Source organism: Frieseomelitta varia, unplaced genomic scaffold (genome assembly GCF_011392965.1).
Source record: "Frieseomelitta varia isolate USP_RPSP 00005682 unplaced genomic scaffold, Fvar_1.2 scaffold_330, whole genome shotgun sequence".
Taxonomy (NCBI): domain Eukaryota; kingdom Metazoa; phylum Arthropoda; class Insecta; order Hymenoptera; family Apidae; genus Frieseomelitta; species Frieseomelitta varia.
This window is the reverse complement of record NW_025110069.1, coordinates 136604-164237: the sequence shown is the minus strand read 5'-3', so window position 1 is coordinate 164237 and position 27634 is coordinate 136604. Positions and strand designations below refer to the sequence as shown.

Sequence of the window (27634 nt, the reverse complement as noted above, 5' to 3'; positions counted from 1 at the left end):
GCAACACGGTTTTTTAAATAGCCCGTGGCACTAAAATGGTTAAAGAAAGAATAGAGCACCGTCTTCTCGCGTTTGGACTTGTCAAGTCTCGAAAGCGATAGAATTGTCACGATAGACGTGAGATTCGTTATTCACGAAGCATGTGAGTTGTAATGCGTGACAGGGACGCTTTCACGAGCCATTTGTGCAACGTTTGAAAAATTATGAAACGAATTCCTTGCTGGGACCTCTGTCCATTGCTACTTTATAGAAGATAAATTGAAACGAAAAATTAATGTACCCCGACCGAGGTTTAGGAGTAAACGATTAAAAAAGGAAGGAACTAAACTGCACTAAAGCATTAAAGCATTAAAGAGTTAAAATGCATTTTGAAACGAAATACATCAGGCACGAATATCTATCATCCGGTCGTGCACATCATTTATTAGTTTCGAGAATTCAATTAAACTTTTACACTGTTGCGATATTAAGCATATAACTGCGTCGATATTCCGATAGCACGCGCGTGTCCAAACGTACGTACGTGCGCAAAATTGGAACAAAATACACACCGCCGTTCGTTGATCCGTTTGATCCGTTAAGTTGGAGATGCGCGTGTGGAGAATTGCCGCCGTTATATTCACTCCGGAGAATAGTTCCTCTGCTAATGTATTAACCAGATACGTCTAAACTTATCCCAAACTACTCGACATTTTGATACTTCGGAGAACTATCAACCGGAGAGTATCGAAATTGACTGAGAGCTTGATTCTCGCTGTCGAGAATGATCGATGCGATCATAGCTCGAAATCCACTCTAGATGAGTTTCGCACTCAGGGGAAGTGCGCAACTTCAACCACGTGAATCGTTGTATCGTCGGGCGAATACGAATTCGCGAATACGAATAAATCGTACGTAATTAATCCGCGTAGTGTACGTTACGAAAAATAATAATCGCGGATGATGACGGTCGATATCAATGTGTCCAGAGAGGCTGAGAAATTGTACCGACAAAGAGTAATCGGACAGCGTGATGTGTAATTAGTTCTGAAAAATTCATCTTCCCCGCGAACGTGGTATCGAACGTGGTATAGCGCGACCGTTTAAAGGTTACAACCGTGTGCACCGGCATTAGCAAAATCTACAAAGTAATTACGCGGGTGCGCGCTTGAAATAGAACGACGAATCTGGGCACAATAGAGGACACGGCTTAATCCGACTTCTAATTACACGTAAAACCAGCAGGTTCTCCACGTACTCTGTCTGAACGGAAATTTCCCCGAAGCTTCTACTAATCATTTCTAATGATGCTCGAAACATTATCCGCGCTTCCTATTTCCATCTAGTACATGTGACTCTACACGGTCCGTCATAAATCATTTTCACGACAAATGTTGCGCACGCGGTCTTCGCGTCTGAATTAATTACTAACGCAATATCGCATGCATTGTGTACCAGCGCGAAAAGTTCTAGCTTTCTAGCAAATAATCACCTCGAAAAGGTGAAACGCGATCGAAACGAGAAAAGAACTCGAGTCCAGAAACCCGATGTTCGAGTGCGTCTCGAATAAATTTAGGAACCTCCCTGCTTCGAACCATTACGCGTGCGTGTATATATCGAATCGCACGCAGGGACGTGGAAAAAAATATTAAAAAAAAAATAAAAGTTCGATTGACCAAACTAACAGGACCTTCGCTCGATGATTTACAAGGGGAGGTCTAACCGTGAAACTGACGCGTGAAGTCTAGACGATGATTGATGAGAGCGTAGATGCATCGCGCGCGTGTTACTGTTTTTCGCGACCTCCGAGTGCAGCACCAATGAACACTTCCCGTTTCGTCGATGCATCTTGTACACATCCAGGTTGTACACGTGACTGGTCGTAACATCGGTGATTGGGCTTTGTGTTCGTTTTAATGTCATTTCCCTCCGTGTGTGCATGCACGGAATCTACGTGTACGTTTCACACTGATGCGCGCGTGTGTATATACGTGCAGGAACATGGGGATGCATGTTTAAAAGCGCGTGTGCAACGTTGCTCGCCACCGGCCTGTGACTCTCTCTCCTTCCCCCCCATGTGTATATGTGTGTATATATATATAATGTGTGTGTGTGTGTGTATGTGTGGATGCAGAGTGCACACGTATCTATCGAAGCCCCGTTTCGTGGCAACACAAACTTCGTTCTCGGCCCGAAGAGAAAAAAAAGGACGCGGCGATACGTTTCTAATTACGAACCAGGTCGCGATTGGGTACATTGGTCCCTCCCGCCGTTGACACGGCAGTTTAAACAAGGAATTTCCTTTTTCCATATTACTTCTTTCTTTTTTTTCCTTTTTGGCTTTCTTTCCTCGCAAACGCGAGACTCTGTCGTTTGACTTTGTTCGTAATTACGTATCGACGTCGTGTCCCCTTGGCTCTCTCGAATCCTTCCTCTATCTAAAAAAAAAAAAACCTTTCGAAACGATTCTAGAAAAGAGAAGCAGAGAAAAAGAACGTTAGATTATCGAACGATTTTCGATGCTACGATGTATGTATACACGTATGTATACACTTTGGAATCGAAGCTCTCTCATCGGATCGATGTCCAAAGGTGTATTTTTCTATATATATATATATAGCGAATACAATTTTCTTCTTAATTAGAGAAAATTCATGCAAGGATCGCAAGATGTCAATCGTGAAACGAAATACGAGAGAAAGACGGCATGCAAAGAAAAAACAAGAGTGTCAAGAAAACTGGTTCGTGCTACTGGAAGCAAGAAGAAAGCGATGCAGAAAGGACGTTCTGTCTATTGCAACTCACTTAACACTCGCACCTCGATAAAACGAGCACACTTTTCCTTTTCGGTGTGACATTACACATACACGGCTGAGACTTGTCGGTACTGTGTGCGGTGTGCGTGTTACGTTAGAGAGAAGGTCTTTTATGCGTTCTGTACAGAGGAACTTTTGAAGTTGCTGTTGAAAACTTACAACGTCGATTATTTGCATTAGTGTAAGGCCAAAGCTCAACACGAGGGGCTCGGACTCATTGCCAACCGGACGCTCCAGCACGTTGTACGTATCCAGCAGGTCGTTTAGCAGTCGTTTCTCGTGTGAACCGCCGTTTACCAGCCCTGACCAATTATCATTTATACTCAGTCATCTCTGTGCAACCACGATCTTTAAGCCACTTTGAGCCCCCGACTAGCCTCGTCGAGTCTCGAGTCCTTCCGCGGTCCACGCTCACATTCTTCCGTCTCCCTTTGTCCGAAATTACTCACCGAGAGAGAGTTTAAAGTATATTTTTGTTTTTTCTTTTTTTTTCTTTTTGTTTTTTTAACTTTTTCTTCTTTTTTTTCTCTTTCTCTTTTTTCTTTTCTTTTTTTTTTTTCAACAAGTAACAATCACGTTAGGTAAGAAGGCAGAGATCTGACAATTGAGAACTCTGTCAGTCAGACGAAATCGAGGATGAGGACTCTCGTTCGTGGTATTTATTTATGTATCGTCTTGTTTGGAAATAGTTGTGTGTCAACTAGATATAAGAATTTTGTAGAGAGCTTGCGTACGTGGAACACGGAATGTTAGTCGGCGTGGTTCAAAGTGTACATGTTCCGAGCCTACATCGCTCGCTTTTTCAAGCAAGAATGTAGAAACGAGAAATATATATGGAATGCAAAAAACATGTATAGAATTCTAGTTTGTAGAATACTTTTGCTAAAAGAAAAAGAAAAAGAAAGGGCAGAAACAAGTGTCTTCAGATATCCGTGAGTCTTTGAATTTCGCACGCTTACGATCGACCTGTGAATAGAAACAGACATTGACTTTTTCGTCCTGTTTAAAAGCTGCGTGTCACGAGTCAACGTGTCAGGACAAGGCAATTGTACGACAACGGCCACGTGTATCGAGACGAGATCAAACAAAAAAACAAAAAAAAAAAAAATGCGTAACATTTCAAAAGAAAAAAAATTCCCGGTATCTTTTCTCGACGTTGTACAAGATTGCGAGTCCATACCGCGTGGAAATTCACACTCGAATCGTCGAATATCGTAAGGGGGAAACTGGACGATTTTGTTCGCAGACCTACGTATTTATCGACGACTGGCCCTCGTCCTATCGATGACGTATCGCTTCGTGTCGACGGAAAGAAAAACGAAAGAAAAAAGGAGAAAACGATGATACAAATTTCTGTCGAGTCTGTTAAAAAAACATTTATCTTTTTTCGATTTATCCCCTGCTCTCCCTCCCCTCCCACCCCCGCTCTCTTCCCTGTTCAGTCGCTTTTACGAGTCTTCGCCCTACGGTGAAGTTTCGCGCTACTTTTCGCGAATATACAACTTCGTAATCTCACTTTCTACATCTCCATCCTCCTCTCTCTCTCTCTCTCTCTCTCTCTCTCTCTCTCTCATCCCTCTTGGCACTTGCCAATTTTCCGTCTCTCTTTCTCGTCTCTTTTTTTTTTCCTGTTGCTCGTTCGCAGAACGACACACACAACGTTCGATATCCTGTCCCGTGAAACGGCTCGTTATTAAAGAAATCGCCGACGCGATACTTCGCGGTTACTCTAAGAAGACTAGACTCTAAGAATCTCGCGAGTAAGGAAACATTGCACGAGCGATCAGCGACCAGTGATCGAAATTTTTGCGATAACTTTGAGCAACTTTTTCGCTTCAGTTTCTCCGATGACCCACAGTAAACGTTTCAAGATTTGCTCTCGTATCGGCGGCTAACGCAACGATTGATTGTACGTACGAGAGAGAATGTACGTGCACGTCTTCCGTTATCAGTGTTTTGCCTCTGAAGCAGAACCCTTTCGGAAGCGATTCGAATCACGAGAGAATTCCCATTCCCATCCACGAGGAAGGGGGGAAAATTCCTCGCATCACCGATACGTCGTTGCATTTGGCACGCTACATTGGCGAGCGTACTTTATCGTTAGCATATCCGAGTTTGCGATTACAACACGCCCAACGACCGACATCGCGTATGCACGCACGTTTCGCGTTTCGATATGAAACCGGTATTGGAATGCTAAAGCGAGATCTAAATTTCGAGTAGCCTCGATTTGACCCGACTCGATTCGTTTCGTTACAGTGCCGTCCAATTTCGTTGGACGTTGCAACGCGCACACTTTTTTCGACAGCATTTCGAATTCGGAACAGCTGGTCGAATATGCTCGAAATAATTTACGAATGAAAATTTCTACGTGATCGCCGCGGGAAATTATAAATTCGACAAACTTGTTTCCTTCTTTCTCTCTTCTCTTTTCTTTTTCTTTTCGTTTCTGTTCCGGACTGCGCCAAACAACAAGATGGGACACAGCCGGACTAAACAGCGAAACATTTGCCGTTCATTGTTTCGGGAGAACGTGCCCCGTTAATTGGATTCACGAATGCGAATTGAATATGTAAAGCCAGTTAAAGAGCAGAAGCTTGCTTCCGAGAGTTTGCATCGTTCTGCAGGACAGGCTGCGACTTTGCAAATCGACGAGAACTTCGGGAGGAAGAGGGGGGGAAAAAAGTGCCTCGAATCGAGAACACTCTTGTTCCTTGCTGTTTCATAGATTTATTCTTTCCCGGGTCGTCGTTCAACGCGCGTTCCGCGCTCCGTTTTCGAAATTTTCATTTCCTTTCCCTTTCCCCGCCCTCTTTCTTTTTAATATCGGAACGAATATTCGAACGTCACTGAGATTAAAGCACGACGTGTATAAAGTGTAAAGTTGGAGACTTGTGAGCGCGTTTGTATTGGAATAAAAAAAGAAAAAAAGAAAAAAAAATATAGGATAAATGTTAATGGGATACGAACGATGCCATGGTTTCTGCCTTTCTCTGAGAGAAAAGAGAGAGAGAGAGGAGAAAAAAAAATGCCATTATCGGAATCGAACCATTTTCACGCCGATAATTTTACCGCGGAATGAAGTCCGTTCCGTTCAACGGTGAATGCGCCGTTCCACTGGACGAAACAATGGGCTGCAATCGACCCATTTTCATTAACACGATCATATTTCATAAGACGCGTTTCATAAATGCCGGCATTAGTAAACAGGAAATGAACGGCAGACAAATTTTTTTTTTTTTCTTCGTCGTACATACATACATACATACATATATATCAGGGCAGGAAATATCAGAGTTTTGGAGTTATCGACGATCGCTCAGAATATAATATCCACAGATTTGCATTTAACCAGATGATTTTATCAGCGTCAAACCATTACATGTTTATACAGGTTTATACATAGGTTCGATTAGAAATAACGGAGAGATGTTCCCCTGGGTGGGACTGGTTAGGAATTCATAGGCGAGTTGTTCGCACACGCTTCGAGATTTATAGCCAGCCGAGATCGGGGGAGTCGCGCGCGTGTCGAGGAATCGCTAGGAGAACCCCATGAAACAACCCTCGGCTCGCGAAGAAAGAAAGAAAGAAAGAAAGAAAGAAATCGCTGACCCGGTGCCGGTTCGTAGTGGCAGCGATTTGCAGCGATTTTCACCGATTTTATTTGTCGGCCTCCGGATGAATTATCTCGAAAGTTCGCTCGTCGGAGAAACTCGCGACGTCGTTTTAATCGAGACGAAGCGAGAGAAAAACGGGGTGAACCGGGGTGAAGCGGGACCGACCAGTTTAAGTGAAAACTCGCGAAATGGTTGGTTGAAACGTGGCGCGAACGAGATTGCCGTCACAAATTGTCTAATAATTTTCACGCGAAAGAAAAATCGTGGCTCTTTGCAAGCAAGCGCGTGTGTGTACATTTTTATTGCACCGTGATTTTACCCGCGCAGGGCCGTGAATTTTTCTGTACCGCGAAACGGACTCGCGAGGAAATGAGTTACGAGACGGCAACAGAGAGAGACGTAACCGTTCCATATTTCTCGCCGCCGGCGTAAATAAAGATCAACTGGGAGAGTAACGTTCCTCTAAGCATATCGGGGGAAAGAAAAATGGATTCGGTGATGCACGGAGGATTTATGCATCCGTTTTTCGGATTATCCCACTCTATATCACCGTGGAATGCTAAGATCGCGCGTTGCAACTGTATGTACGTTACGTATGGTCCCTCGTATGGTTTCGTCGGAAAAATGTACCTGTGCAACTTGATATTTTCAACACCTTGAGAAAGAAAAGAAAAAAAGAAAAAAAATACTAGCAGAGGATCTCGTACGTCGTGGAAAGGTAACTGGTTGCGAGCAATTGAGACGGTAAATCTTACGCGGGGGACGGCTCGAAACGTTCGCGAAAACTTTGGAAACTTTCCTGGAAGATACGCCAGAAGAAACGCTCGAGCCGTAATTTTTCAAACACGAAGCATTTAACACTGGCGATAGTTCGACTTCGTCTTGCCAGCAGAGCCATCGGGCGGAACGTGAAATTTACATTTTTCTCGACTGAATGAAATTCCGTTCTTCCGACACTTTTCCCCCGTCCCGTCGTTTAAACTGCATAATTCGCGCGATAACGCGAATGACCCGATATAATTCGCACAGCGAAATATGTATCTCGCCAGTGCGAGCGACAAAATGATATTTTTTCTCATTTTTTTCCCCTCGCGAGAGTGTACACTTTGTAGGTTTGCTCGAAGCCAGGATTGAAGGCTGAACTTTTTTCCCGACCAGAGAGAGAGAGAGAGAGAGAGAGAGAGACCGATTAAAAAGTTTTCGAACCTCCGAACGTACATACGTTTCGTACATAGGCCCAGTTAATCCTGTGGACAACAAGTCGGCAAAAAATGGTCTTGGCTTTCTGGTGATATTTCACTTTTGTCCGATTGGATAGAAAATAACGAGCAATGTGTATCGGGCTGTATCCCGCAACGGCAACGCCAGAAAGAAAGCGTTTGCCAATAATTTTCTCCAAAAATCGGTTGCTTCGTGTCGGTTCGCTGTGCATGGAAGCGGCGTTTGATTCGCTCGAGAATGTTCCCCGGCGTATGACAACGGACCACCAGCCACGGAAATGTCGCATTTTCCAGAGAACTCACCCGGAAACGTCTCGGCTTGTCTCGCCGGTGTTACGTTCGCTCGGAAAACGTTGAGAAAAGCGTGCACATTTTCCTTAGAGAAACGAAGAATTCCTTAATATTTTCAGCGAAAGTGAATCTCTCGATCTCAGACGCGATTCACACTTGATGAAACCTTCGCGAATGACAAACCTAACAACAGAAATGTACCGGACAGATCCGTGTTTTAACACGTCAAGTGCCGTGTCGGTCACTGGTGACCGACGGAGCAAAATTAGTACACATGCATTAAAAATTGAGAAACTTTAAGATTACAGGAAAGAATAGTAGCTGACTATTGCTTTTATTGATGTTACATACTACACATTATATAGTATAGTATATAGTATATAATAATGCAATAATAATTTTAATAGGTTAAATCAGTTAAAACAGTTTAGGCAAAGATGTGCTTTCCCTTTGCACCCATCGCGGAATGTTGTAACTTTCTTAGTCACGTTTCTACTAATATTTCTTCCCGCCAATGTTGTAGCCAATTTTCTTTGTGACAATTTTTACAAAATTTTCTGGGAACGCCGAATGCCCCGCGAAACTTGCCGGCGTAATCACAAAAATAAACAAAGTACACGCGGAAGATTCGAAAGAAATCGCGCTCGATCCAACCGCGATTTCGGGAGGAAAGGGATCGGTATCGGCTAATGTAGATATCGGACCGAAACGTCGAAGGCTGTGAAGCTCTTCGCTTCGTTAAAATTCACGCTGAACGGAATATCGCGGGAACGATAATCCCGTGGCCGTCTATATTCGCAAAATTCGTTTATTAAACCGCGACGCGCGGTTTAAGCGGCCGCCCGGCCGGAAATTACTCGACTGTGTTACTGTATTATCGTTTCGTTGTCTGTCGGCTGCGACTGGTAGAGAGCATGCTAATTGAGTCCGGGGCAAACGTTTTCGCGACAGAAAGCGAACCGCCCTGACGGAACCGTTCATTCACGGCCGTTTAGCACGTGTTAACGGGGCAGCTTGTCACGCAACGTCACACGGAAGTTCGTCGCACGCTGCTGACCGCCCCTGCCTCGACACGCCGCGCCAGTAACACGCCATTTCCGGTTGTTGCTTTTAATGAATCGTTAATACCACGCTCAAATCTATCCAACGGCGATGCACAATTCCTCAGAATTGATTGAACGTTAATGAAAATTGCAGTTAATTCTCAACTACAACATCGTCATTATCGACGAACTTGCCACCAATTGCAAAAAGAAGAAAAAGAAAAAGAAACGAAAGTGTCAAGGCCAAAGGTACGTGAATTAGGTGAATTAGGAATTTGACCACTTGCAAAGGAATATATCAAAGTGTGACTCACCGATTTTAATGAAATTTTGCATAAATGTAGTTTTCGAAAAAATATTTGACTCGTATATTTTTTTTTTTTTTTTTTAATCGTCAATGTGGAAGAGGTGAAAGCCCCTCGAAGTTAGGAGTGCGAAATATATGATGTCAAATATCTCGGAAATTATTAAAGATACCGTTTTTGTGTAAATTTTGTGACATTTCTGATTCAAGCAAGAATCGACAGATGTTATCTGTAGTACCGTTAAACGGCATTCGCTAAGGGAGGTTGCAAGGAAACCAAACGGCAGTCAATAGTGTCTAGTAGAATCTTACTGCATAATAAAATCAACGCAAAGTGCATCACAGTTATTCATATTTCACATCAGTGAGTGATCCTTCGAACCCCAAAGGGATAGTATAAACAGAGATACCACGATCGACACCACAATCATCGTAACTGTCCTTAACAAAGTGAAAGAGAGTGAACGAGAAGTGGAAAAGAAGGAGTGTGATTTAAAGAAGAGAAAAGCTTCGCGTCACGTTAGAGTGTTGAATCACGACGCGACGGGAAGAACGTTCGTTGGATATCGGAGGTACGATGTTTGAAGAGAATTCAAGAGCGCAAATTCCGAGCGTTCGACGACGAGACTCAGCAGCTCGGCTTTGAAGGACAGCGTTGAGGTGTTTGTCAGCAAAGGATAGACCAGTGAAAATCGGAAAATCGAAAGATTTAATTTCATCAGGGGATTGCGGTTTGTTGCCGTAAAGCGTAGGAAATTCCACCGAGTAAATTTTCCCCGACGTTTTGTCACTGTTTGAGAATTAGCGGTGTCGGGAGAAATAAGGAAACACGTATACCAGGCTACCTGGATAGGAGGAAGAAATCGCAGGGAACGTGTACACATGTGGCGCCGAGTGTTCTCTACGGCGCGGCGCGGCACGCCGCCTTTAAATTGATTACAAGGCCGCAGAACTCGTTACGGATGGAGTTGTAGCGTGAAAACCGCACTCCAAAGAAAGAAATTGATTTAAAGCTTGTGTGTGTTACTCCGACCACACACGATGGCCTGGCTAGTTGTCCGCGACGTATTTTTCCGGAAGGTAAGCTCAATTAAGGAGCAGGTAAAAGAAGTCGTTTACTTCCATCCGACCAGCGCACCGCGTGGGCATCGTTCACCCTTTTGTTCCCCCGTAACAACAGTTTCTTTGAACTTTTCAGCCGCCATTTCGTCAAGTATCGCGTTTGACTTAAATGGAAAAAGACATCTTGAATTATCTCATTAGCAATCTGAGTTTTCTCCCTCGATAATTTTCTTTCACTTTCACTCCTTCTGAGAGACTTTCCTTCCCTACTCCTCCTTCGGCAGACAGTTCGTGAACAGCGATACAAATTTCATCCCCTTTGTGGAAGATTGAATAACTCTGTAAACTTCAAAGAAGGCCGAGTTGACTAATTTCGAGTAATCTTGCTTTGAGAATTATGCGTGCGAAATGTGTATACGTGTATACGCTCAGACGATATTTCCCTAAGAAATGGCATCAAAGCCACCACGTATTTTTTCTCATAACAATTCGGTATTAAGTCGATTACAATGTTCGCAGAATTCTTTTTCTCTGTTTGCCATCTATCTTCAATTCCCTATGAACGTACATTCAACCGTGCATCAACAAATGTTTCCTTCTTTGCCTTCTGAAATTCTTTCTGAATAAAAAATAATTTTTTTTTCTTTTCAATTTTCATTATTTATAGTCGCATCGACCATTCGTGTGGGCTATTAGCAACTTGAAAGTAAATCTTACAATTTTTTACGAAGGCTAGATCGTCTTAGAAAGTGTATCAATTTTAAGGACCGCTTCTTTAGCCTTTTGTGTTAGGTCAGTCAGTCGGGGAAGGAGAACATTTTTATCGGTAGAAGAACGTGGAAATGAAGGTAAATTCACCGCGACAAATAAAGGAACGCGTGAAAGTTCTTGCATACGGTTTCGGTAACAAACAGCGAATAGATATCCTCGGGTTATCGTAAACTCGAGAAACATGGTCTGACGTGACCGTGTTATCTTCAACACATTGAGAGCCATAGCGGTCTCACGGGAGTCCCGGAAGAATTTTCACCAGGACATCACGTACGTCTCTTGAAATCTGTAGGATATTTCAAACTTCTCCAACCTGTATTTCTTGATTCCATAATAACACGTTGAAGAGGAAGAGATATCTTTTAATTTGAACTTTTTTTTCCACTTTTCGAAGTCTGGCACAATTGAGAAAGATTATGTTTATGCATATCTCCAATAAAAAGGGAACGAACGACTGTAATAAATGAAGAAATTCGAGTAAAGAAATGCAAATGATCCATTCTTCACGAACACCTATTGTAGGAAAATGCAGTAGAAAATCTCATATTGCAAATACACGATGGAACAATCTAATTTCAGAGAAAAAGCGAAAGGGATAAACTTTCGTTCAGAACTGTACTGCAGAACAAATTATTAATTTACAATGTATTGAAGATAAATTATGATTTATTGTAAATTCGTTCCATCAGTCACGTGAATTCGAGAACTAGAACCACCGCAAAGATTGCATTGAAGGAATTAGAGTGCAACGTTTACAATGCAACAAAGGACACAAACCTTTATTCGTGTGTTTTATAAAAATTATCCAACGTTGCAAATCTGCGTTGCAATTGTACTTTGAAAAATTATAAATTGGTCGTTTTGACCACTTCTAGTAGTTCTAGTGAATTTACTTTATAATGCTCGAGAATCAACTATAAAAAGAACACGAAGTTAACGCGAACAAGTGAAGGAAAATGCATTTACGCGACCGTTTCGTTTTGATGTAAATCTCAGTTATTTTAGATGTAAATGCGCGCAAGGTGAAAGCGACTCCTCTCTATGGCGAAATGTTACGTAAATGTGACAGCGAAGAACGTAAAATTTCTTTGATGCAATCGCAACGGGGAACATGGTTCTTTGTGAAACTTTCTCAGATCTCTACGGTAATGTTTCTCTTTTTTTTTAACAAATATTTTCATGCAAATAAAAATTTAAACACCTCGTCGAACGAATTACTTTTACGCGGCAACAAATGAAACGCGCATCGATCTTTTCTTAAATTCTCGTCGCGAATTTTTTCAAACAAACGTGATAATTCATTTTGCTTGGCGTCTCTCGAGCGAAAACAATTACAACTCGATCGTTGTTGTATGAATTATGCATGGAATCCATTTTATATAAATTTAACTCGAAAAAGAATGAAAAATCGAACGATCGAGGGTGAGAATTTTATATCAGATTAGAGATTTCATCGAAAGCGATACTTTTCGTTGTTTCGTTTAATTGGACGATAAACGATTACCGAAAAAGCGAAAAATCCGGCTAAATAAAACGCACACTTTTTCCTGGACCGATCGCGAATTCAGTTCGCCGAGGCAAACAAAATAAAACAAACAACAGAAATAAATAAATCTAATTGGATAATTTTTAATTGGTGAAAACGAAGAAAAAAAAATGTTCCATTTTTCATGCATTTGAAAATTTCCAGACTGCTATTTTTGTAATAATAAACTTGGAGGTATCACGAAGCACGTGTCACTGTGAAACACGTCTAGTTGACTGATGTGCAATTTTATGACGAGTCGAGCTAAATTTATTTAAAATGTCTGTCAAATCGAACACGCCGGAACAACGGGAAACTGTTTGTTTCAAAAGCCACGTTGCTGAGATTTATTCGGCGGCTTCTGAAAGTTGCATCATGATTTTCCTGTCGAATGAACGAGAGAAAGTTTCTGGCCGAACGGGGGAAAAAGAGCTGCGCGTTCCCGATCATCGCCGGCTAAAATCCTTTTCGAGATATCCGCCAGCCAGAATGATTAGGAAATTTAATTACTCCGCGAAGTTCGTTAAATTGACAAAGTTGCAGCAGCAGTCACAATTTTGCGGAGACTTGATCACTGTACCTCTCTCTAGATTTTCGCTCTCCAGTTTCAAACAAGTCAGATATATATCGTTGCATCAAAATTCTGGCTTGAAACTTTCTGCGTTTGGTCAAATTTTCTGATCTAGATTTTCTTTTTCCATTAATTGAAAATTTAGTAAGTCGGAGGGAAACAGGTGATTGAATCTCCTTCGTTTCCTTTTTATTCGCACATTTATTTCTTTTCATTTATACGAAAGAGTAAATTTCAATTTCAGGTGAACTCCCATAATCTATCAGTTTCTTAGCTATGTGCTACATCTGTTGTACAATTATTTCGGCACGAAAGTACTTTTAATTGTAAAGCAAACGTAGAAACCCGTTATCTCTAGGATTTCGTTCTTCGCGGCGGAAACTTTGGCGGAATTTACTGTTGCGGAAAAGTAACGTCCATCCTTTCTGATAGCAGAGAAAGGGAGGGCAATCCTTCCAGCTCTGGGAAGAATTGAATTGACGTGAACGCTCGTCTATCGCGATGCACTTTCGCGGCAGATTTTCGTTTGATTGTTCGTAAGTTTTCTAGTTTTAGGAGATCCCGTCGATAGTTTCGGAGGGAAAAATGGCTTCTCCCATTGGTTTAGAACGAGATTAAACCATCCCAACAGAGTAACAATACGTCTCTTTCTCCTCCTTCGCGTTTTTTTCCGAAGAAATCTACCAACTTTCTTCTACGTGTTACAAAATTTACCCAAGTTTGCAAAACGCTTAGCAAAGATTCTCGCGCAAATGAGTTTAACATGTTTTGTTGAAAATTTTTTTTGAAACATCATAAGGATACTGATAAGTAATGTCATTTTTTTTAAATTTAATATTGCCATCTAGGAACAGTAATTTAATTAATTATAAGATATATTCCAGTTAAATATATTGACATTTAGCGTGCTTATTGTTAATTTTTGAAAAAAATCGGAGTGAACCCTATATAAAAATGCAAGAGCAACGTATGGATAAATTTCGTATCAGACATTTGATGCTTTACGAGTTTCGAAAGCATAATGCTACAAATGCTATTAATGCTGTTTATCCTGGTGCCTTGGATACCAGAACACGTCACCGTTGGTTTAAAAAATTTATGGACGGTGAGTTTAATCTTTCCGACGGTATAAAATCTGAAAGACTTGTTTATTTTTACTTTAAAAACATCCTTATTTCAGAAAAAGGGAACAGAAAGTTTGTGAGAGAGATTATAGATTAAAACTGTATTAACTCTTAAATAAAATAAAATAAAATTTTGTGTCAAAAAACTTACTTATAGGTATCCATAATAATTTGACAAATTCGTCGTAAAATGACGATCAAACTGTCAATTTACACCAATATTTTGAACTACGAAGGAACTGTCGTCCTCTGACATTTAACGCGTAAAAGTCGCGCCTATTTCAAACATTAATGGACAAACAATATACAAAAGTACAATGGTATTGTATTGTATTGTACAATTGTTGTTAATTATCATTCGACGTTCGAGAATCATTGAGTCGAGGAAATCGGCTCCTCAGAAGTTCGACTCGTTCGAAACTGGAGCTTGTGTTACATTTATGGTATGGTAACAACCAGACCGGCAGCCAACTGGCGTTTTCAATTTACCGACCGTTGACGGTAACATATTACACGACACACTCCGTTCGCTACCGGCGTTGTATCCCCGAAATTTCTTTTCCCGATGACTTCCTACTGCTGTCGTAGACACGGCTCTATCTTCGCAACAATAAATCATTGAACGCTTTTCAACGCCGCCGCCGCCGCCGCGGCGCACCCTGGCGAAGATTTCACCCTGCGGCCACGGATATTGCTTTTGAATTTTTATCACCGACCGCCACTTTACCACAGATCGCTGTGTGCCGCTGTGTTTCCACCGTGTACGTGTCAAGCGCATTTGCAAGATTGCCTAATCGACGCGAAAGATATGACTTGATCATCTTTCGACCGAACGACCAATTTCCTCGATGAGTAACGACACATACATATGTAATATAATTTCTATAATATTACATAATTTAATAAATAATTATATAATTTATATTATTTAATAAATAATTATATAATTTATAATATTATAATTTAATAAATTTAATAAATAATTATATAATTTATATAATATTATAATTTAATAAATTTAATAAATAATTATATAATTTATATAATATTATAATTTAATAAATTTAATAAATAATTATATAATTTATATAATATTTGATCATCAACGTCCATGGAAGATTAATGTGCGGCAAGCATGTGGCCCTAATGCTCCATGCAGTTTTCATTCTCGAGAAAAATTGATCGTAAAGTATCTCCAACCAATAGGTTCAGAATAAATGTGGCTTCATACTTTTTCGATTTTTCATTTTTACATTCGAACTTTTGTCAATTACTCTGTCTTTCAATCGCTTTTTCCATTTACCCTGAGAGAAGTGCATTCTTTTTCATTTCGGAAAAGAACGTCCGTTGCGTTTTCACGCAAAATTAGAATGGCGCAAGGAGGATTTCTGTTTTTTTCACGACGTGTCGCGTATCAACGAATGATGTTACGTCAAGCGTGTTATATGCAGGTTCACTTTCAGACTCGAATTTTTTGTCATTACTCCGTCTTTCAATCATCATTTCTGTTTATTTCGAGAGACGTACGTTTTTCTTTCATTTCGGAAATTCCACGCGAAATAGAAAATTAGACTGGTGCTAGGAGAGATTTCTCTTTTTCACGACGTGTCACGTACCTATCAACAAATGACATTACGTCAGGCGTGTTATATGTAGATTGGAACGAAAGCACTATAAATAGTTGAGCTAGATACAGTTTTCTTGCACATAGAAGAACAACGGGCTATGCAGCAGGGGTAGAATAATCTCGCGCAAAGATAGACACGCGAGAATAAAGGCAAAGCAAGCCAGAGTAAACATTCGCTGTGTAGAGAGATAAAACGCTGAATTGCCAATTGAACGTGATCCTCTTAAACAAAGTCGTTTCGGTTCTGGTTTCGATTAATCGCCGATGAAGCCTCGCGAATCGATCCGGATTATTTGGAACAATATTTGGCGGTTCACGAAAGAAACCGCTCGACGCTGAAAGAAAACGGTGGTCGATGCATAATCGCTCGTGACTAAATATAATAAGTGTAACCATGCGTCGCGTAGTGCTGCGAGATATTGCAATTACGTCGCACTCTGCAACACGCGTTTCCTTCCCCTTGGCGCAATTTCCTCGCTCGCCAACTCCCTTCCTCGCTTTCCTTCGTTATTCACATCCACGGCACAGCAACAACAAAGTAGCGATTACAGTAATTAAGCAAAGAAACGCAAAACTCTTTCTCCGGAATTGCGGGGAAAGAGATATAGGAGCGAATCGCGTTCCTTCCAGTTGGCTGGTTAAAACCTGGCAAATTAAATTCCGTAATACGTTCCCCTTAACTGCGGCAGAAACACCTTTCCACGGTGGATATTCTCGGTTCGTTCTTTTCCCACTTTTGTCCGTACCCGGGCGTTAACTCGTCCGACGCAAACGAGATATTAAAAAATTGTTTAAAAGATTATTTTAAAAAAAAGGAAGAAGGAGAAAGTGGCGATAATCGGTTGACTCTCGTCGAAAGTAGATACATAGTTTCGCGTTTACGACGCAACACGGTGAATTTTCAACGAGAGGATTTCACAGGGTGAATAGAAAATTGTTTGCAGCGCAAATTTTCGTTCCCCGGTGATTTATGTTTGATCAGATTCGTCGGATTTGCGTTGAATTAAGGACGTGGAAGGGATTTAGAGACTTTAGCTCAGATATTAAGAGGATTTCCTCGAGTTGCCGATAAATTAAAAATCTCAATGTGAACGGTAAACAAATTGTAACGTAATTGTAAAAGGAGACGGTATCGCGCAAGAGACGAAACTATTTCAGACTAACATTTTATCTACGAATGACGCCAATTAGGCATCGTATGAATGCCGTGCGCAGTAATATAGTTCTTCTAAAATTGTTTTAATCCCTATCGTACTAAGCAAAATTATTGATTTCTCAAAATTAAACATTTTAACAATTTCATACGAATTGAATTTTTATTTCTGCGATTACATTGTGAAATATATTTCATTTTTCATAAAGTTTAACTTTTTTGTAAAATTCAAATAAAATTTTTTATTTTTGCTAGTTTCGAGTAAAAAATGTTTATTTTTCTATTAAATAAAGGCATTTGCAAAAAATTGTCATGTGTACAATTTTGCTCCCGTCTCGACGATAGGAAATCAACGTTATGACTCGGTCGATAAATTGTTAACTAGCGATTTAGGGATTTCTTTCAATAGTCTTTAGTTATGTTCTGAATGGAAAAGATGCGTGGACTTGGTTTTTGACTTTTTTTTTTCTTTTTTTTTTTTTTTTTTTTTTTTTTGCCTGAAACTCTCTCCTCTTGGAGAGTCCACCAGTGGCTTAAAAGCTGATACAAAAGTTTCCATAGCTCCGCGAATTTCCGTATGTGCGTTCGATTGTCTCCTCGCCGAAGAAGATTTCATCTGTTTCACTGTTTTTTTAACGAGGAATCACAGCAGAATCCGAGTGAAATTATTTAATTCCGGAGCGTTCCGTGGTATCTCCAATTTTACGTAATAAGCAAGAATTAAACGTAATCCAACTCGAAACGTAGTTCAAGGTATTACAACCGTCTCTGACCAAATGGTATCGATCGAAGCTTACCTAATTGTTCTCTAATGCGATTAACGAAGAATTACATATTTGCAAATTTCCAAGCGCTCGTGCGCTGCTTTTTTTATTGTAATTTTTTTTTTTGTCCTTGTGAGTGAATCACCCCGACGGAGTGTCGCGCGTAAGTTGTAGCAAAAATCTTTGAACCATTGAATGAAACATTGTCAAAAAAGAGGATAGCGTGTTAAGTCAGGTGACAGAAACAGATTTGTTGCGAGAAATTATTAAAATCTTCAAGTACAAAGAAAATAAACTCAGCTACGTGTTTGATGAATAAAAATCGCTCGAAACATTCACAAAGTTCACATCGGTGATGTAACGTGAAGGGGAATTTTCAATATTTAAGCCATCCTCTGAAAAGTGACAACTGCAAAGACAAGTATTTGCTATCGCTTTTTCAACTCGTCCCGAGTTAACGATCACACGCAACAGCCACTACTGGTATTAACATTTTAAGACCATAATCTCGTTTGATCGCCAGAGGAAAGATCGCGATTCGATGCAATTTCGACGCTGCATTTCCGTGGCAGTAACGGGTTGAAGTAACATTCGCACGTGTAAACGAACGAACATCGGGGCGTCGCGCGTACCAATACACGTATGACAGGTGCACGCTAAAGCACCAGGAATAATACACCAGAGCCAACTCGTCGGAGTGTGCGTTTAAGGCTGGATTTAATTAAAATCCGAGTTTACTCGATACACATTCGATGCTCCTTGTGTGCACACGCTGGTGTTTAGAACCGGGGTGGGAATTTCTTTACCTCGGTTGTTGGTTCAAATAGCCTAATCGAGAAACCAGCGACTCACCAATGAGTGAGTGAGGCGATTTCGTAAGGTCTCTCTCTCTCTCTCTCTCTCTCTCTCTCTCTCTCTCGCGAGCCTTCGTTTGCGAGGCTCGCTTTTCACTTGGAAACTTGGAACAGTAACGGCTAAAGACGGTTAAACACGTAGAACTGTATCGCCGCGTCTAAGTGCACCGCTAAGGGCAATAAACGAAGTTGCGCGGAGAGGGATGAGAACATACGTATGTTTGCAAAGAGTGGTGGTCTCGGCTGGCTAACAGCGGATCGTCAGAACTCGAAGGAGCAAAGTTAGCAGCCAAAGATGGCTGCCAACTTGACGAGCAAAAATCTCGCGTCCTCTTCGCGCGGAACTGCCGGCCTCCATTGTGCGGTTACGAGTCAAACGTCGTGGGCTTTCGCGCTTGTTCCGCCTCCGGCGAAGAAATTAACCTCGGAGGAAATTCGATGGATTGTTCGTTCAACTCCGAAGAATCTTGTTCTCAATGACATTTCTGCTTCCTCGCACATAAATAACAAATACACGTGCGTGTATTTTATGCAAAATACCGCGTTTCTTTGTCACTAACCGTACCACGCTCGGTCGAGAGACTGATTCCAAAATTTAATTTAAAATTATACGTCCCGTTGTTACTTCTTCTGTTCATTTATGAAAATCTTCTTATATTAATCGATCAATCAGTTTTCAATTTCTCTTCTTTCCTTCTGTTTGCTTTTTTGTTTTTATTGAGAAAAATTTATCGTCCGAACTCGACTCAAGATCTGAACAGCGCCAAAATTTCTAACAAAAAGTGTGACATTAGTTGAAACTATTCAGAGTAACGAAAGAAAATTATCGATATAATTATACTTGCAGAAGCGAGGAAGAATGATGCGGTATGTTTCTCGACGATAATTTACGAATCAAATGATTGTATTCTGACAATTTGTAAGACCAAATCAAGGAGAGAAAGTTACGATACTATGTAAAACTAAAACAACTGAATCTTGTATGATTTGTAAAAAAATATGTCTGCGGAAAGTGTGCGAAGAAGAAACCCGTCATCTGCAAAAGATGCAATTAACAAAACTAAAACATCCTTCGTTTATCTTTAAATGAAATAAACTATGCTCCTATCATTTCCTGTTTACGTTAAATATAAAAGTGAAAATACATGATTATTTTGTTTAAAATAATTATTTAAAAGTTATGCTGTGCATTATTTCCTACGGTAAACTGAACATCTGCATTTCTTACAAAAAACAACGTTTATTTCGTAAACAGTCAAATGACCGATTACGGTAAGAATAGGTATTATAAAGTTATGGTACGGTTAGCGTTAAGAAGCTAAATATTCGCTGTTAATTGCTAATTGAACACGCATTGATAAATTGTGAAGAAATTGTTGGCAGACGAAAGAAATGGCGATGAACATCTTGTTCTTAGCCGAAAAAAAGGTTGGAAGAAAGTTGATGATAAAGTACCGTTTATGAACGAAGATTACAATCTGGCTTCTACGAGGTTTAACCTTCTCACCCTCCTCTCTCTCTCTCTCTCCCTCTCTCCCTCTCTCTCTCTCTCTCTCTCTCTCTCCTTTGTGACACAAAGCACAAAAGTTCTGTAATTTATACCGCCTCGTAAATCCCTTATGACTCACTGTCAACGACCATCAACCACCGCATCATAATGGCTATTGATCCTCCGCAGTAATCAATATCTAAAATTATCAAGATAATAATAGCTTGTCATCAAGTTTAACGCGTAGAAACCTCCTTGGAAGTTGATAGCTGCAACGTGCTGATAATATAATATTCGAAAACCATAACGCGTTCGTTTAACGCAACGATTCCTAACACTGCCGCATTAATCGGATTAAGATCGTATTATTTCGATGCGTTTTGTAACTTGGAAACCACTCAGATATCACCTCGGAGTAACTTGCTTTATCAGTTTATTAATCACGCGAGATTGCGTGACCTTTCCAAGAGAAAGAGGATTGGGAGAGATTGGTAATTGTCGTGGGAAAGTGGCAGCGTTTCGCGCGTGGACCATCGTGATTTCTCGACGTTCGCCAAAAACGGACTGGGAAAGGGTAAAGTGGAGAAATAGGCAGCCGCTTCTCCACGAAACCTCGAAACAATATTGCTGGATAGTTTGCCCGTTGTCGCGGCCGCGTAACACCAACACTTTTTGACCAACAGCGTCGAAAACGTCCGGAACAGAGCAGCAGTGGTCCACCATCGGTTACACCGGTTACACCGGCGGGTGGAGGAAATTGATCTCCCCTGATGCCGAAGCGAGTGTGACAGTTCGACGGAAGAGAAAAACGAAAAGGCAGAAGAAGAAGAAGAAGGAAAGAAAGAAAGAGAGAGAGAGAGAGAGAAAAGGACGAAAGCGAAGGATGGAAAAAAAGAGCACGGCGATCCTCGATGGAACAGAACGTTAGTGCCATATTTCACCGTGGCTTCGAAACAGTCGCCAAGAGACGCGAAACGACCGGCTGGCGAGGATCGATTTTCGGGCTCGACTTAGCCCCGCGACCAGATATCCACCTTATTCTTTGCTCTTTTTCACCACGCCTGCTCCTTTTTTCTTTCCTTTTCCTTTTTTTTTTTTTTTTCTTTTCCTTGAGGAGGGCCAACAACAGCAGAGCCACCACGAGCTGGTCGAACGTGCGACGACGCCTACGTGCGAAATGCAAACGGATTGCCTCGCCTGTTTCTGACGTTAATGCACCAACCTGAATACCGAGGCGTTCTTTACCTCGAGAGAGAGAGAGAGAGAGAGAGGCGGAAAGCAGGAAAGAGCAGAGAACAGCCAGGTGGTTAAGAATGCCGGGCATTCACGAAAAAATTAGTGCGATTAGTTCCACGCGTGAATGAAATCGCATTTTTCTTCCTCCTTTTGCCTCTCACACGTTCGTCAAGATTGATTCCGATCCTCCTTGATTTCGCGGGCTTGTCGCAGCTGAAATATTCCTCCGCAACTTTCTGTCGGCGTTTTGTCATTTTTTTGGGAACACGCGATGAAGATAATAATGACGCGCGTGAAGAGATGTCGGGACGACTGCGCGAAAAGATTGGTAGCCAAGTAAAGTTGTAGCGAGTAGCGTGATTTCCTGCAATGTCGGCCTTATATTATCATTAAGGGTTTTTTTTCAACTTTAATAAACATTGCCAATGAACGTCTAATGACAATAATTTTAAAAAAATAATTTAAATGAAATAAAATTTTGTACAGTATTAAAAAACGATTCATTACTTCTGGGTACAAGACCATAAAAATGGGTACTCCTATTAGAATCATAAAGTCGTACGCGTCCGCAATGTTAAGTGATTAAGAAACTTTTTTACCATTTTTCAAGAAAACTATTAAGCTCTTTAGAAAAGCTTCACCTTCGTGAGTAGAATACAATGCAAGAAGAAAGAATTTTTTGACCTCAAAATTCAATTTTGCGACAAGTTCTTCACATCAAGTATTTCCATCAAATCAAAGGTATAGAATTCATTCGTTTTTCTTTCCGCCCCGTACAAGTGTATAATTGTCATAATCATATATTTTTTACAACTTTATGGGTCTAACTCCCTACCCAGGGACATAAAGTTAATCTCTCGCATTACGTTTACATCTTTATTGGACCTGGCTTGATAGAACGCGTTTAATCGAAAACGAAACGAAATATTCTATCCTCGTAACGCGCCGGGTCACCGAGTTCTCTCGCGCCTTTTCGAGCGCGAGATCCGATCGGTATCGTTCGTTTCAGCGAAGCACACTGAAAACTATCGCGATAGTACATTAATTACTTTAAAGCGATTGAATTTTGAAACGCGTGGGACGTTTTGATTTACACACGCGACACGTACGTTCCCCGTATCGCCTGAAAGCATCGAACGAAAATCTAGTATCTACAGAGACCCGGCTGTGATTGTCGCGATACAACTCCAATTTTGTGATTTAATTTCTGGTCTCCATTGAGGATCGCTGTGTGCACGCAACAACCTACACTTCCGACACGTTGTTGCTCATTCTCCGACCATTTCGCATGCGGCTCGATATTACTTCGATAAGCGACGCAGAAAGTAATTGTTCTCGGTCTACTATTGTCGATCTGTATAATTTTCGACGAGTTTCGCGAGTGTAACTTTCGGGCCCTTTGCTCTCGCTCTCTCTCTCTTTCCCTCGTTGAAAATTAGTTCTATCGCGATCACGATCTATCGTTCTGAAATTAAAGCTGAAATTAAATCGGCGTCTATCAACTTTCAAATTCCACGATCGTAGAATTTTCTGGTCCGCGCGTGATTCCTGCCGTGGGAAAAATCTGGATTTCTTGGGTCTTAATTGCAGACGTTAGCTCGTGAAATGCATTGTGTCCTCGCAGGAACAAAGAAAGGAGGGGCCAGAGGATACGCTCTCAAGCTTTTTTCTTTCGGAATTAAATTTTCGAGGGAATAACTAGGAAAGTTTCCATTGAATTCGCCCCCGCTGTTGCCAGAGATAACGTTCAGTTACTCATCTCCCGTGCAACAATTTCACGGAATATGGATTCTCCGCGTGGCAGAGAATGCACTGTGTTACACGTAAAACTCCATCAGGTTAGAGTGAATAGAATGCCTCGTCTTGCAACGGAGATCTCGACACGACGGAAAGAAGCAGAGAGTACTTTGTTTCAAGTCTTTAGCAAAGTTATCGCGCGCAGAAAACGTTTTCGATTCTTTATATAAATTCTGTCAGCTCTGTTGCCTCGGCGAATGGGGAGGGGACGGTTTCGATATAAATTTCATCGAGAGAAAACATTTTTCCCGTGAAAAACATCGCCGTTCTCGCAACTGTTCACGCTCGTTGAAAACCGAATCGCGCCGTTTGAGTATCTTTTGTAACAAAAGCTGCCGATAAAGGAACGACAAAACGTTAGATACGCGCGCGGTATGAATCGGTATTTTTTTTTTTAAATATTCCGTGAATCAATTTCATCGAGAAAACCGAGAAAATTAATTCGCGTAACACGAGTCGACAAAAATCTTCATCTCTTTCGCGCGTTTCTGCTTGGATCGCCGACCATTCCGGTAATTAACGAAGAAACAAATCGGACGAACGAAAAAAATCGCTGATGCCGGATTCTGTCGCGCGGTTGCTTGATTTTTCGACGTCGTTTTAAACACGTTGTCCAAGATATTTTACCGACTCGAGGGGTAAAAGTTGCCAAATCTGGCGATCCAATATTCGTCCGAACGAACGCGAGCGCGCATTCAGGCACTTTCCGTAATTGTCGTGGGCTAGACTCTTGTTCGCCCGCGAGGAGAGAAGTGCTCGGAGCTCTAATCCACGCTATTACAGAACTTTATCGGTTAAACCAGTCGAGGCTTCTGTTTGCCAGCTCTCTCTCTCTCTCTCTCTCTCTCTCTCTCTCTCTTTCTTTTTCTCTCTATCTCGCGACGTTGTAACCATTCTACGATGGTACAAGAAAAACGGAAGCCGAGGGAAACGAAACTTTCCTCTCCCTCCCAAATTACGCTCGGGAGAATCTAGGACGGTCCGAGATAAATCTTCCGGAGACCTACGACCAGATAAAAATGTAAATGTCTGCCGTGAGATCATTTTTCTCCGACTTGTTACACTCCATCTTCCTCTAATAGCGCGAGACTAGTTTGGTATTAAACCGCGAGAATTCGTTCGCAGTTCCCTCCAAAAGAACGCGCAGCGTTCTGTAAAATTTCGCCGTTTTGTCGGCGTTTGCCAGTTTTATCGAGGGTGTGCAAACAACCGGAATGAAAGATCGAAGGAACGGATATACAGTGGCCAGATACGGGATCCAGGGCCATTTTTTTCCCCTCCGAGAGTTGCAGCACGATCTGACAAAGAGGATCAAACGCTCTTTTGGATTTAGCTTTGGTTGAAACAAATCCGTTAGTGATCTATGCTACGATATTAAATGATACTGGCGGAGCAGGAGTTGCAAATTTCATTCTGTGCTACGTGGATGTTTCTCTCTCTCTCTCTCTCTCTCTCTCTCTCTCTCTCTCTCTCTCTCTCTCTCTCGACTTGAAGTGGAAATGCTCCAAACAAGCTTTCAATCAACGCAATAAACACGAATATTAATTTTGTTTTACAAAGGCATTTAACCAACTTTAATATCCAACTGTTTCACCCTCCAATTTTATTAAACAGACTTTACTTTTCGATATTTTCCATCGAAGTCTCTCTCATAAATGATCGCGATGATATGATGGTCGGTGTGCCATTTTGTGGCATAGAGACGCGCGTACCGGCCAAACTCGAAAAATCTGGAACACCCAGATAAAGCGATCTCGCGAATAATCGCGCGGTTTTAGCGTTGGCAGTTGGCAGTGTCTCGTCCCGCGGCAACGCGAACAGTTTCTGTCCCCGCGAAACTACAAGAAACACTAATCCATGCTATTACGGTACGTTACTCGGGAAGATATCTCGCGAGTCGTGAGACCGCAATCGTTCCTTCCCGGTCGGCGGACGGGAAATACTATAAAGAGAACTAAAGTTTCCGTGTCGTAAGAACACATCTAGGTCAGTCCGAGCAAATGTTTCAGAGATGTGTGACGAAATAAAGATGTCAGAAGGAAAATTCTCCCCTCGCGGTGTTTTTTCGCCGACCGTTGAGCCGGAATTTCGTCGGTTTTTAAGACATACACCTAGTCGCCCATTTTCTCTCTCTCTCTTTCTCTTTCTCTTGGAGGTTTTAGATCTTACTCGCGAGCCTTTTTCACCTTCCAGCCAGAAAATGTAATCGAAATAAATCGTTGTGACTAAACAAATGTTTAATTTTTATATAAACCGGGCAAAGTAATTACGTATAATTAAAAATACTGTGTGTACGTTTTTATCGTTGCAATTTCTTTGATCTCCAAATTGGTTACTATGTACCCGCGTTCAATAAACATCAAATCCTATCAAAATTGTACGTTTTATCGACGTAGTACAAACACGTAGGTATGTATCTTTCGTCGGTGTCTGCGTGCGTGCGACACAAAAATGAAATGTGCGAATGCGCGATGAGGAACACCGTGGTACCATAAATCTCTGAAATATCTGAAAGCAAATCGGCATACATTCCCTCGTTATCGGCGAACGTTTTTAAACAATCGAGATTTACCTTTTCCGACAATTTGCAAACGCACGCGCGAAAGAGAAACTTGCATAATGTACGTGTTCCAATGAAGTATGAAGGATAAAATACACAAATGTGGCGTGCGAAAAATTTGAACACTTTTTTTGGCCGAAGCTGTAGTGATTTCCGAAAAATTCGGTCGCGACCAACGATAAGGAAAACGAATATCCCGCTCGTTTTTTAACGAAAGTAGTTTTTGGCGAGCACCCGTACGAAACAGATCAGTCCCTCTCGACGCACAAATATCCGCTGCGATCCGACAATTCCAAATTTCCCCGATATCTGGGATACTTTCTTCTTCGACGCAGCAGGAGAGAGCACAGCGAAGATTGTGAGAAATGTATAGCACACGGCAATGGCACGGTGAAAAAGACGAAGCGAGCGCAGCAGCGAGCACGAGAAGGGTCAGAAGGAAGGGGAGGTAACTGCTCGTCCATTTCACTTCGTAGTTTCTCTCGCGTCATTGCACCAGATCGAATCAATTTTCCTTGTCGGCTTCCGTTCTCGTTCGCGACCCCGTTAACACGACCACGAAATCTTCTAAGGAAAATCCATGATACTTCGTCCATCTCATAACCCTTTCTTGCCTTGGGTTAGTCTACTTTCCTCCCAACCGCCCTAACCTCACCTCCCCTCTTTCCACCCCCACCCTCGTGTAAAGAGGAACGTTCACCGCGAGGGGGGGAAAATCCACAAAGATGAAGAGGGAAATCGCCAAATCTGGTCTGCCGCGATAAGAGCAAACGGGGACAGAGCGAGAGAGACCGAGAAAGAGAGAGAGATGGAGAGAGAGTGGTGAGTGTACGCTACGAAATGGTTTCGTCCGACTTGACAAGGTTTTGTACATTTGTTAATTAGACCTTCCCTGTTACGAGCGATGCTCTTTTTTTTTCCTGCTCGTTTGCTAGCCCGTCCTTTTTCTTTAAACCCTTCGTTGCTGCGCGGTGAACTACTTTTTTCCACCATTCACCTCTCTACACTGCGACGACGAATTTTTTTTTCTTTTCTTTTTTTTTCCTTTTTTTTCGGGAACACGGAGCAGGGAACTTTTAACCTTCGCGATTGTCCGCGACCATCCAAACGATCGGATTCCTCGTGGTGGCTTCGTTGATACGCTGCTTCGCCGAATTTTTTCCAGATGTCTGAGTACAGTTCGGTTCGACGATTTAACGGAGATACATCGTGTATATAGACACAGCTTTTTAGAAAAAAATCCACCTTCCCGCCGATTGTTGTCCGTCGGTCGTTCCAAAAAACGATAACGTTAAAAAAAAAATCAGGTGTCCAACGAGAATAAAACTTGTAAACAAAAATTTGTTACGTCCCGGCGAGACCACTTTGGACGTTTCTTTCTCTTTCTCTTTCTCTTTCTCTTTCTCTTTCTCTTTTCTTTTTTTTCTTTTGATATTTTTACACTTTGAATTTCCCGCGCAACATCGACCTTGCGATCGGAAAAAGAAGACGCCAAGCCGAAGTAAAACGGCATTACCGACCAACGTCGAATAAATGCCGAATAAATGTGCTTCTCGTGTCTTGCAGTTAGTAAAACATTAACTTCGTATCGATCTCGCGCGCGGGTGCGGCAGGTGCAATTGTTCGCCAAACAAACGCGAACAGAGAGAAAAAGGGAAGAGCGCGTGCAATGCATTGTTCCGCCAGGTAAGATCGCAAAGTGCATTACTCGGAGAAGAAACGATAAAAGTACGCTCCCATCCTCGTAGCTGGTATATTTCTCGGCAATTTACGTCGATCGTAGCTGCTTGTTATGCGAGGAAGCTGATGCACCTCGCTATACACTTTCCGT

General features: G+C 41.6%; 1 protein-coding gene across 1 annotated transcript in view; it reads right to left on the bottom strand.

Moving 5' to 3' along the window:
• Positions 1–681: 681 nt before the first annotated feature.
• LOC122530136 (neuronal acetylcholine receptor subunit alpha-7-like) overlaps positions 682–27634 on the bottom strand; it is a 54457-nt gene continuing 27504 nt past the window's right edge. The window contains exons 2-3 of the mRNA XM_043656820.1: positions 2847–3097; positions 682–795 (exon numbers count right to left, since the gene is read on the bottom strand). Of these exons, the coding sequence (XP_043512755.1) occupies positions 682–795; positions 2847–3097 (365 nt within the window). The remainder of the gene's footprint in view (positions 796–2846; positions 3098–27634) is intronic.